Here is a 12,841-nt window from a genome sequence, read left to right on the forward strand (position 1 = left end):
CTTCCTGCCAATCCGGAAGGCTGTAGTTATTACATATTCATCTTCTTCTCCTTCTAATTCATCAGTCCAAAATTCTTGAAATTTGTCTGTGAGAAATTCCCCAAGGTTGCCCTCTTCCTCCTCTGGTACCAGTCTCAATTTCAGATTCTTGCCTTTCCTCTCCAGTTCCATAAGAGCTAAGGTTGCATCATGTTCATGTACCTTCTTTACAATAGGTACAAATTTTCCCTTGACTTCCTCGGCAGTAATTTTAGCAGTCTCGGCTATTTTCCTTGTTTCCGTACTTTCTTGTATTAAACGATTTATAGACTCTGTGTTAGACGATATTGTCGTTGTGTTCAAGTCCAATCTTGTTGTTAATTCTGTCAGTTTCTTAGAGTTCTCTGTAGATTGCTTAGTGAGTACTTCTAAAGATTGATTTATTTTGAGCAGTGCCTGTGTCATAGAATCCATTGATGCTGTTGTTACTTTTTCTTGTCCAGCTGCTGCTCCTGATATAGAGCTTCTTTTCTGAGCCTGCTTTTGAGCTTGCTTTGTTTTGCTTCTTGTTGATATTTCATCCAGTGGCGTGCTCATAACTCAAGGTCGTTCCCACAGGAAGATTGCAAGTGGAAAAACCCAGTTCTTGCCTCAGTACTGCAGTCTTTCTTTTAATCCTCTAGAGGGGGAAATTGTATCCAAGCAGGAATAACAAAGAAACAGGGAAGCAAGTAGCCATACAATGTCCCAAAGGAGATAAAATCCAACCCAAAGTCCTACTTTGTTGCCATTTGAAAATCTGGGTCTGCCAAGTAAAGTCCCGTTACTATGTTTCAAATATAGTCTTACTTTATATCCGTAGTCCTCTCTTTTTTGACAGTTCGTTTCTAGGCGCTCACCGCTCAGGCAGCCTGATCAAAGGTATCGGCAGCGGAGAGTTTCCCTTTCAAAGCTTACTTCTTCTAGCGGGTTAGATTAAGCCAAATTTTCCTTCCCCCCTACTCCCGCTCCGTGGGGGGAAGGTCTTTTCAATGTCGGGGTTTAGCAAAGTTCAAATAAAACGTTCCCTTTAAATACAGCTAGCTCTTTTCATTGCTGCGTTAATCGTGCAGTTCCGGGAGGCTGACTTCCTTAATTTTGCCTTTCCCGTTTTCAGCCGAATCTTCTTAAAAATAATCCTTTTCAAATATTTTATAATTCCTACTCACAGGTTTTGTTGCCAATCTGTAATTTTCAGGAAGGAATCGGCGCTCTCCGTCAATGGCGACGCGGCTTCGCTCCACGAGCTGGGTTGCGATCCTCAGCACCGCACTCACACCCGATGCCGCTCCGGAGCCTTTAAAAAGGCTCCTTCGCAATACCGGGGGGTGCAAAGGTGCCCACCGAATCTCCTTGTTCACAGGCTTCAGCGCCTGTGATTTTAGGGGTCCCCCGCTCGCCGTAGCGGGTCAGACCCGAACCCGTGGAGCAGTCCTGCCTCGGAGCTCAAGGCAAAGACCGCCATTAAGACGCTGGCGCCGACCGGAAGTCTCCTGCTCCTTCCTCCTAGGTCGTGTCCAAAATATGATGTTGGAGGATGTTGGAGGATGAGTGTTCAGTCCCCTGGGCTTTCATATGTGGGATACCTCAGGGTTCCATCCTCTCCCCCATGCTTTTCAACATCTATATGAAGCTACTGGGAGAGAACATCAGGGGGTTTAGGCTTGGTGTTCACCAGTATGCGGATGATACCCAGCTCTACTTCTTTCTTAAATTGGAACCAGTGAAGGCAGTGAATGTCGTATGTGAGTGTCTGGAGGCGGTTGGAGGGTGGATGGAGGTTAATGGATTGAGGTTGAATCCTTATAAAACAGAAGTACTGTTTTAGGGGGACAGGGTGTGGGGAGATAAGGAGATAAAGAACTACATAACTTCTGGAAGACATCTGAAGGCAGCTTTTGGAAGACATCCTATATTGGGAAGTTTTTAATATCTGATATTTTACTATGTTTTTTATATGCTGTAAGCCTCCCAGAGTGGCTGGGGAAACCCAGCCAGATGGGTGGGGTATAAATAATGATATTATTATTATTATTATTATTACTACTACTACTACAGGTGTCTGAGTTATGAAGTCCTAAGTTTGAAAAATACACATACACCCTCTTACTTGAGATGATTGTTTACAAGACTACTGTCTCTCAACTGCCTTCTGACCAAAACTTCCAAGTTCAATCAAAATTGTTGGCTGAACATGCCCACTTGGCATTCCATTTGATTCTACTGTTATTTGGCTGTAATGCAATAACTCTTCCAACTGAGATACTGGAATGAAATTTGGTATGCTGAGTCCCATTGCAACTCTTATGTTTTAAATTCTAATACCAGCTTAGCCTCCAAGAAAGAGGTAATACATACTACCAAAACCTCTCCCCTTGAGCACAGAGATGTCAAAAAGAAATTCTCCATTTGATCCCTATACTAATTTTCAAGGCAAGAAGAGAAGACAAAAAGTTGTTTGCAATGCAGTATTTGAAGCAAGGCAGTGTTTTGCATAACCTTTATGACTTGGGAGTAGAAAAAGAATACTGCATTACACCTGAATCTTTAAGTCCCTTGTGGTTAGGTTTTTCTTCACGTTATCCAAGGTTGAAAGGAGAACAGGTGCACAGTTGCTACCTGGCCTCAAATCTTACTGGCTGCTTCCACACAGAAATACTTTTGATTTGGTGCTTTCGGTCCAAATCCAACATTCATGAAACAGGTCTGGGCTGCCTTTCAATACTTTCACACATAATTATTTTTATTATTTATTATTTATTGAATTTATATACCACCCTAGAGCCGGAGGTCTCTTCACACATCCTGTGCATCCTGGGCTGGAAGTAATAATTATGTACATGGAGGCTGGAGGCAGATAAATTGCTCCTCTTATGTAATCTACCACCTAGGGAAGGTGATTAATGTATGTCCAGCTCTAGCTAGAAGCTCCGGTGCAGAAACATTTTGTTCCTACTAAAATAACAATTATCTGTATGGACTTGTCTGTGGCTTGGGAAGATCTAATAAAATATAATCGGAACCCTGTGAAAGAAACTGTGTAGAAACAGTCTTGAAGCTTGCAGCCTTTGACTAGGAATTAGACAGCTCTGCCTGCCACTGGAAGTTCCATTTCACAGCCTAATAAGATTGCAACATTCCAGTTTCAATGAAACACAGTATTTTTAAGAAATCAAAATAGTTTCCATCAGGAAATTCCCAACTAGCTTTAATAAATTCAGTCTCTTCTAAGACTATCTGCTTCAGTGACAGCAGGCTAACATACTGTACTGATCTGCTCCGTTTCAAATTGAATTCCAAGATTCTCTCTGTCTTAATGGCTGGGAAATCCACTGCGTGCAATTTTATATTTTTCCTTATTTTCTGGAACAATGACAGTAAATGGTCAGATCTGTTTTCAAAAGCATTTGATGTTTTTTGCATTCCTTTTCATCACTACATAGTTTAAACCATCCAAAATATTTCATCACATCCTATTTCCACTATTCCCCTTCTACAACTGAGTTTATTAAAATAGCCTTATACAAATCATTTCCATAAGTTTTGCTCTGCAATAATGTACATCATTACCCCACTTTACAGAAATTGCCATGTGCCCAGGCATTCCTAATCATGGGGATTTTTCTTTTAATGGATACAATCATGAGGACAGATTTTAAGGTTAAATAACCTTCACAAATGTTATTATTTTCAAGCAAGAGTAATATAATATTACTGCACATATACAGTGGTCTGTATCCGGTAAAATCTTAGTGTGAATAGTTCTTCTGCTTGCGCTAGAGGATGTCTCTGATTTCCACCAACCTCCCTATTTTGTTGAAGGCCCTGATACACCACATTGCATGCCATTCTGGAAGCATTCCACAATCTTCAGGTGCAATTTTTTGGAGTAGCCAAAAGAAACAGCAAGGAAATCCCATTCTGTGAGAACTCCATTTGCAGTTCTTAGGATCCAAACTAGTGTTTCCTAATGTGCCGCTCATAAAGTTATAAGGTCACCACTAATACCAGCAACAGCTAGAAAATTTATTTTCAGTATAGGAACTACATGGATGGAACTAGAGCATAGAATGCAGTGCTGCTGTCCCATTATTTGCACAAGACATTCCTTGAGCCTTCCTCTTGTCCCAGGAGCTAAGCCCATCCCAAATACTAATGCACTAAACTATAGCAGGCACACTATGAAGGAGAATTTTGCAGGTGTGCCATCACCAGTCCCAACTTGTCCTTGGCACACTTGACTTTGACAAAACATTGTATCTTCCCTTGTGTTGCACTCTGTATCCCATGGAGCTTGCTCAGGACACTGCTGCAGCAAAAGCCTCTAAATTTGTATTAGGACAGTGTTCTTCAACATTGGTTTTCCAAATATTATTGGGGTACAACCCCACCAACCCAAGCTGAGGTAAGGCATGATGGGATTTGTAGTTCAACAACATCTGGAGACCCAAGTTGAAGAACAACTAGTCTACAAAGACAGACTGATTGCCTGGACTGTAACACAATGTTTAAAATATACATCAGAACTACTGTCATGCAATGAGTGAGATTTTTTTTTTTCTGGGAAAGAATGTTAACCATACCCTTTCAGCTGAACAGGCAAATACTATTACACAGTTTTGTCCATTTCTTCCTTGAAATATATCAAATGTTCATGACAGCATGAAACAACAGTTACCTCATTGTCAGTTCCCACATCAAGCATAACAGGCAGACACTCCTGGGGCTTCATTCCTCCGCATGCTGTGTAAAGTGCTAGTTTACCCACTGGGATGCCCATTCCATAACAACCAAGGTCTCCAAGGCCAAGAATACGTTCTCCATCAGTCACCACAATAGCCTAAAGGGAAAGCAGTATAAGCAGTGTAAAATTGGAAACGTGTCCTAAGCTCTTTTCATGTCCGTTCATAAATAGATTGATTCAAATTAAGAACAGTGGCAAAGCATTCCATACTGCTTTGGTGTGTTACATTTTCTCTCGGCCTGTTATCTGAATAAACAAATCTTTAGTTTATTGTAACTGCAAGGGTCATAGTTGATTAATGTATCCATTATATTTGCATATGAGAAACAAATAGATGCAAGGGGGGGGGGGAGACACTGAGTTACACAGATCTAGGTCTGGTCCATGTCTTGAAGAGAGACTGTCAGAGAATCCCACGTATGCTGTTCTGAGTTCCATGTTAGAGAAGAAAGGTGGGATAGAAATGTCGTAAATAAATGAATTTGCCCTGTCATTCATGGAAGGGTCTTTGATCTAACAGAGGTTTCCACAAATGGAAAGGAGAAGGCAATTTTCACCATTTTCCCTTCCTCTTGCAGATCCCTATTCCTGGGCCACCTCCACGTTATTCTAGATGGCTCTCTACTTCCCTAGTGCAGATATTGGGGGGGGGGGGCGCAGAGGGCACAAGAGGCAGGCGCAACTTCCCCTTCCACTTGCAGAATCCTCCAATAGACAAAAGACGCTTCTGTGAATGGAAGTGGAACCGTTGGTTAAATTTTTTCAGTATTCTTAGGTGGTGCAAATATGTGCTGCAGCAAAGTAATGTTGGAAAAGGTATTCTGGCTAGAATCTCTTTTTTAAAACAGCCGCCATTTGTTTCTATTTTTAAAAAACTGCTGCCCAAGTAATTGGTGCAGCATTTTTAATTGAACAGTCGTCGTCGTCCCCCCAAAATCAGATACTCTAATTAATTGCTCAAACATTGATACTGAATCAGCTTCTGTGATTGAAATAGAAAGAAAGCTTGGCACCCTGATCCTAAACACTTGCACCAATGCATGACTAATATACTGCTATAACAAGTCTGAATAATTACACTGTACTGGTCTAGCAACTCATATTTTCCAATTTCAGGATTATTTTGCTGACAAAAGAAGTCTGGGTTTGTCTTCTCGATAAACTTTTTAAAAACTGTATAAGATGATGTGAACAAGAAAATTGCTTAAATATCAGAGAAGCCATTAGATGTCGTTACTGGTAAAAAAGAAGGGGACCAGACAAATTAAGGCCCAGGAAATTACAATCTCTATGCTTTTTGCATACAGCTTTATGTGCTATAGTTTCAGTTTATTTTAATGAATTTTTCTTCTGCTAAATTCTTGAGGAATACAGTCATAGTTATTTAAAAATCAAGTATTCGGTGCTGCATTCCATATAAAATTTTCTTTTCTATTCTGTTCTGGCTCCACAAGGAAACAACATATAAGTTGGAAAGAGATGTAAGACCCATAGGCTATTGTCATTACCACCTCCCAGTAGCCAAAACATGGAAAGATGCACTAGTTAATGTAGCTGGAGGCACAAGTGACTTCAGTGGCTAGCAGAACATTTTATAAGCTTTGGCTGGTGTGCCAAGCAGCTACCACTGTGGCCTAGCAACAGTGACCCACATGTTGGTAACCTAAAGACTGGATTCCTGTAATATGTTATATGCACAGCTTCTCTTGAAGCTGGTTCAAACTGAGGCAGCTAGGCTGCCAAGTGGGGCAACTACCATAATCACATTACACCAGTCTTGAAGGAAATGCACTGGCTGCCAAATTGCTACCAAGCCAAGTTGAAGACGACACATATGCCCCTGTACACCAACTTGGTGCCTGGATATCTGAAAGAATGCCCACTCCTATACATGTCTTCCCATGTGCTGAGATATTCATAGGAGGCTCTGTTGGATGTACCACTGCCTGATGAGGCAAATTATGCAGCATCCTGGGCGACAGAGTTTCCCATAGTGATACCAGGCCTGTTGAATTCCCTTCCCTCTAAAATAAGGCAGGCAACAAATTTGATGAGTTTTTAGTGCCTGTTTAACTCATCTTTTCACCCAAGTGAAATTCCTTACTTGGTTCTAACTATTGGCTACAGTGGTTTGAATTTTATTGTGTTTTTCAATATTTTAATACGTGGATTTTATTGCATTAGGTGTATATATTGTAAACCACTCTGGTATCATTTAGGTGAAGAGTGGTATATAAATATTTTAAATAAACAAATAAATTGTTAGCAAATGTGTAAATACTACAGTGACCTCAATTCCAACAGTGAAAAGAAAAAAAGTGAGGGAGGTCCATGTTAAAGATTTAAGGCATAAAAAACCACAGTAAAATGACTACTATGGAAACTAGTATTCTGCATAGATCAGTAACTATGTACTATTCAAGGTGGCCACTTTTTATGAATATTTCATGTGTAGTAGTAAGGGACTTGTGGCAAACTTGTAATAGATTAGATTTTCAATTTACTTCCAATGATTCATAACATACATTTGGATTAATACTTTATTTTTGTTTGGTGGTATTCAAATATACAGTCCTCTACCAGTAGGTCTACACCAGATCATTCTGCTAGTTCAGCTCTGGGTTATATTATTATTTTAATGATCCAGAGACCTGACACATATTACTTGTAGCTAAAGAACCTACCTTGATGACAGCTTCAGGCCATGCTTTAAGCAGTGTTCCAACATGTCCTCGATCATGAGGAGTGATGAAGAGTCCTCTGTAAGAAAATAATTTAAATTTAAAACTAGCCTTTTCAGGCATGAAGCTTTCCCTTTTTAAATCATTGGTATCATATGCACACACACATGATGTACACATGCTGGAAACACAAACAACCAAGAACCAAGGATAGGGCTAGGCAGACTTGATTGTTGCTAGTGGGGGGGGGGTGTTTCCACAGAATATCACTAGAGTCAGAGGATGAATTTAGACACATGTACATCTAGGTATTTAGAAGTGTGCATGCACACGAAAGCTCATACCAATAACATATTTAGTTGGTCTCTAAGGTGCTACTGGAAGGAATTTATTTATTTTGTTTCTCCCATATAAGTGAGTGGTTGGCACTCCTAAGTGGAAAAGCTAGACATAGCAAGCAGGGACACTACTGCAGTAAGGTCAATATGCATGGGATAGCCCAGCCTAACAATGTCAGGAATTCTATAGCGGGAATGTGACTGTGCAGATCACACAGAAATGCATTTCATGTCTACCTGTTCTTCCTATACACATACCCACACACCATGACAATAGGCTACAGACGTAACACAAGTTCCCAACATTCCTTCCCACAGCATGACCAAAAAATGGAACCCAGGATGGGGTTACACAGACTAAGGATGGCATGGTTCCCTGTGAATTTCATTGACAACATAAAAGAAACTGTAATCTGAGACATAGCTAAGGCAATATTTGCTTCTTACTTCAGGCACTGAGATCACCAGAAGAGAAATAGGTTCAGCCCGTACCCCAAAAGTGTACCCCTTTACTTTTACATATGTGAATGGACATCATTTATTCCCATCATGTGCTGAACTTAGGAACAACTTTGCTACAAGAGCAAACCAGCCCATGGCACTTGGTGACATGGAGGAACCCTAAAAAGCAATGCCCCTCTTATGAAGGGGAGAGCCAGTATGATTCTGAAACTTCCTCACATCCCACAAAAACAGGATTAGAGAGTGGCAAGAAGCAAAGAAGGCAATGCAAAACAGTGAGCAGGTCACGATTTTGAAAAACAGGCCTAGCCACACCCCTACTCAGCAATAGGTGGGAGGGTCAGAAGCGATAGGGAAAATAAAAGACAATTTATTTTTCTTTCCCCCACCCAAACTGGCATGAAAGCTATTTATATGTGTTTGTCAGGAGTGAGATGGGGGAATGCTGCTGATTCTCTTGCAAACTCTCTGGGTTTTTGATGACTGTGTCTAGACGAGATCCACTTAAATAGTTCTTAAAGAATTCAAATCTGAAATTGCTGGTCTTCTAACAAAAATATACCCAAGGACTGGAAAGTAGCCAATGTAATACCAATTTTTAAAAGGGGGTCCATGGAAGTGCTAGCCATTAATATCTTAGCAGGGTAGTAACACTTTTGTTGTTTTTTGTAGGATACTAATATTTGAAGACTTATTTCAGCTTTGTGCCAGAAATGGAGAACCCAAACCATATTAGGCTAAGTTCGTGTTCATGACATTCTCATGGGAATATTCCCATGCATCTTCTTAGATTGTCTAAGTAAGTCACAGCAATAAATATAATTTATCACTACAGCATCACAATGTGAATATTTACTGCAGGATCTTCTAAAATTCATAAGATTTTATTGGGTGTTTAAAATTAAACTTCTCATGACCCCTCCACCCTGATTTCTAACCCAAATTGTTACAATGAAATTATTAGGTTTTTCTAGAACTAAAGGGGGGGGGGGGGAATCACACTGCCCAGACACTACTGAGGTATTATATGAAATACAGTGTCCTGTTTGGGGCACTCATTTAAGAAAGATGAATTCAAACCCAAACAAGTATAAAGAAAAACTTTTCTTTTATGTAAAATATGAAATATATCCTCCCAGTAATTGAAAATATATTTTATGAAAAGAGGCTAAAACAATGCAACCCATTTAGCTAGAAAAAAAGTTCAAGCTGGCAGTAGAATTAAAATGTGCTAGAGATGAGATAATCATTTTAGATACAGCATTCCAAGGATCAAGTAAAGAACATTTTAATGTTTGATGTTTTACTATGTTTTTATATATGCTATAAGCCACCCAGAGTGGCTGAGGAAACCCAGCCAGATGGGCGGGGTATAAATAAAATCATCATCATCATCATCCACACACAAAAATTGCTTGGATGCTAGTAAGGAAAAAAAAAATTACCTTGGTTCTTGAACTCAATCTGTTCTGGAATTCCGTTTGACTTCCAAAATGTTCGAAAACCAAGGCACTGCTTCTGATTGGCTGATTGGCCCCAGAAACCATGCCAACAGCCAAAACGGACATTTGGCTTCCAAAAAAAGTTCACAAACCGGAACCGGTTTGTGGCGTTGGGGAGCCAATTTGTTCGTCAACTAAGCCATTTGGGAACCAAGGTACTACTGTATAAGAAATGTGATGAAAAAATAGCTATTAGAAATACAGTGGTACCTCTACTTATGTGCCCCTCTTGTTACGTATCCTTCGGGATACGCACGCGGCAAACCCAGAAGTATATTTCTGGTTTCACTGCACGCATATGCACAGAAGCGCTCTACTGTGCCGCACACGTGCACAGAACAGGCACCTCCAGTTGCAGAAACCTCAGGATCCGACCGGAGCTCCAGAATGGATCCTGTCCACAACTGGAGGTACCACTGTACCGTAGTTATGAAAGGCAAGAAAGCCATAGCTCAGTGGTGGCAGAGCATGTGCTTTGCACAGAAGATCCCAGGTTTGATACCCAACATTTCCAAGTAGGGCTAGGAAAAACTTCTGTACAAGTCCCTATGTAGAAGTCTATGCTAGATGTCTCAGTGGTCTGACTTGGTATAAGGCAGTTTCCTATGTTCTTGTAGTATCTAACAGTTTCCCAAATACAGTAAGTTTTTTTTCAAACAAAAAAATCCGTAACATCAGTTGGTGCTCACTGGAATCACAACTTCAAACAGGACAAGGGCCCTCTGTATACACTTGTGTGGGAGGAGAGTTAAGTGTCTTATTGTCTCAGGATCAAAAATTGCCACAGTATTATAACTGTTTTTGAAAATTCGATATCAAGCATCAAAGATTGTCAAGCCACATTTGCCTCCCCTCATAAATGCTTTTTATAATCTATGCTCTGTCGCTGGCTCCTAATTTGGAGATTACATGTATCTATCATAAACACACCAAACACATCTTGTTTCTCATGAAATGAATTCTAGTCCACAAAAACATGTCTTAATAGGACTTCCGGGTCGGCGCCATCGCCGAATGGCGGACTCCCTCCGAGCTCCGGAGGGAGCCTGCACGGCAGGGGCTGGGTCCTACCGCACCGGCGATGCGGGGACCCTTAAAAACCACGGCCACGGGGGCCGTGGACATGGAGACTCGGCTGACACCGTTAGCGCCCTCCCGACTCGTGAAGGAGCCTTTTTAAAGGCTACGGATCGGGTGCCGGGGAGAAAGCGTGGTGTTTTGAGTCCTCTGCTATCCCTGCCGTGCGAAGCCGCATGCCATTCGGCGGAGAGCGCTGGCTTCTTCCTTTGAAAATTCGGACCTAAAAGAACAACCTGTAAGTAATTGGAACTTGGACTAAAAAGAGGGATAAAAATTTTAAAAATTTCGGAGCGAGCGGGGGAGGCGCAAAAAAGGAAGTCAGCCACCCCCTCCATTGTAGAAGGGTCAAAGCAAAGGATCTGATAACTAAGATCGGAGTAACATCATTTTGGCAAGTTTTTAACCTCACGAGTGAAGAGTATGAGATTGAGCTGGAGGAGGAAAGTAGAATTCGGACTTAAAAACAACCCCCCCTGGAACCCCGGGAGCGATCGATGACGGAGTTTGGAGAGGAGAAAGGCAAGTTTTGACAGCTGTCAAAGAGCTGTCAAAGCGGAAAATAAGATAGAGACTATGTTACAAGGACTTTGCTGGTTATATTTGTTATAAATTGGATACAAATTGTTTTAAATAAGGATTACAAAGTTACTAGGGCTAATGGATGCGATCTGGAAGAGAACTCAGTTTTTTCAATTCACCTAGAGGAGCCGAGGGACATTACAAGTTTTAGCTGGAAATTGGAACTGAACTGTTTATCTCCTGGGAAACTGCAGAAATGGAACATTATTATGACTACAGAGGCCACTACACCGAAGAAGACAATGGAATCATCTGTTGTGGAATGAAAGGAACTTGACGTAATGTTTTGTTTCTGAATAACAAGCCTCTGTAAAGGAACTAACTTTTGGAATTAGGACATTTGTGCAGGAAAACAGGGACAGAAAGAAATAAAAAGAGGAGTGTGATCAATAAGAACAACAAAATAACAAGAATTGGACCAAGTCAAAAGTGGGGACATTTGGGACATCCAGATTTGACAAGCTTAAGGATTATAATTTGGAGTTTTTCACTCCTGGATATAAAAATCTGGATGGAAAAAATGGGCCTCTCTTTGAGACAGAATCCTTCCATGATTGGACATTCGAAACTAAAGAGGACTGGCAAAGGACTATGATTTAGAGAGACGTGGAAATATTGGACATTGAGGAACATTGGGAACGCAACCGGGAAAAGGGGGGGTGGGAAATGTGGAATCCTTAAAGGCGTAAACTATGTTTTATTTAGGCTATATACATCTACATGGTATTCTAAAGTGGGGAACTCGTGGTGGGAATAAGCCGATTTTAGGGGAATGGAAAATAATGTTTTTTTAAAAAAAAAAAAAAATTTGGGTTAAGGATAACAAGTTTGAATTGAGGAGAAGAACTTGTTGAGATCATTTGAGAGATTTGGAATACAAGGGGGGGAGGGAAGGGGAAGTCCTGAAAGGATGTAATTGGAAAAAGATTTGAAATTGGATGTTTTATTAATTTGTAATTAATTGGAAAACTTTAATAAATATTATTAAAAAAAAAAACAAAAACATGTCTTAATAAACTTGTTAATCCTTAAAGTGTTATAGGATTCTTTGTTGTTTTTAGAATATTCCACTGGAAGTAAAACTGTTCTGTCCTCTAGATTAACAACTCAGGATTGGGCAGCTCTTGGGAAAAGAGAATCCCAGAAGATTCCTGTAACATTTTAGCCTGCATTAGCCTTTAAAGCAATCTGCGATTTCTCTGCTAAGAAGTAATTCTGTCCCAAGAAGACTTTTCAGGCTGGAATTTAAAAAACAAACAACCTCAAAATGAGTCAATTAGGTCATTTACATGGAAGGTGATGATAAACTGATGAAAATTTATCATTTTCAAGTGTATTTTTTACCCTTAGTTTTGTTTCTAATCAATTCTCTTCTTCTATCTACTTGTATTAATACTTTTATAGCATGGTTGGGGTCACTTGTAGTTATTTGTGCTT

The 12,841-nt window shown here is 40.3% G+C and overlaps 2 protein-coding genes across 7 annotated transcripts in view; one reads left to right on the plus strand and one right to left on the minus strand.

Moving 5' to 3' along the window:
* ME1 (malic enzyme 1) overlaps positions 1-12,841 on the minus strand; it is a 122,899-nt gene that overhangs the window by 71,881 nt on the left and 38,177 nt on the right. For both annotated transcript variants that reach the window (XM_081857126.1, XM_081857127.1), the window contains exons 4-5: positions 7,447-7,522; positions 4,697-4,858 (exon numbers count right to left, since the gene is read on the minus strand). In XM_081857126.1, the coding sequence (XP_081713252.1) occupies positions 4,697-4,858; positions 7,447-7,522 (238 nt within the window). The remainder of the gene's footprint in view (positions 1-4,696; positions 4,859-7,446; positions 7,523-12,841) is intronic.
* The window catches only part of PRSS35 (serine protease 35), a 162,278-nt gene that overhangs the window by 68,925 nt on the left and 80,512 nt on the right, over positions 1-12,841 (plus strand). The gene's annotated exons all lie outside the window — the stretch shown is intronic.

Source organism: Podarcis erhardii (genome assembly GCF_964252035.2).
Source record: "Podarcis erhardii genome assembly, chromosome: 3".
NCBI classification, from domain to species: domain Eukaryota; kingdom Metazoa; phylum Chordata; class Lepidosauria; order Squamata; family Lacertidae; genus Podarcis; species Podarcis erhardii.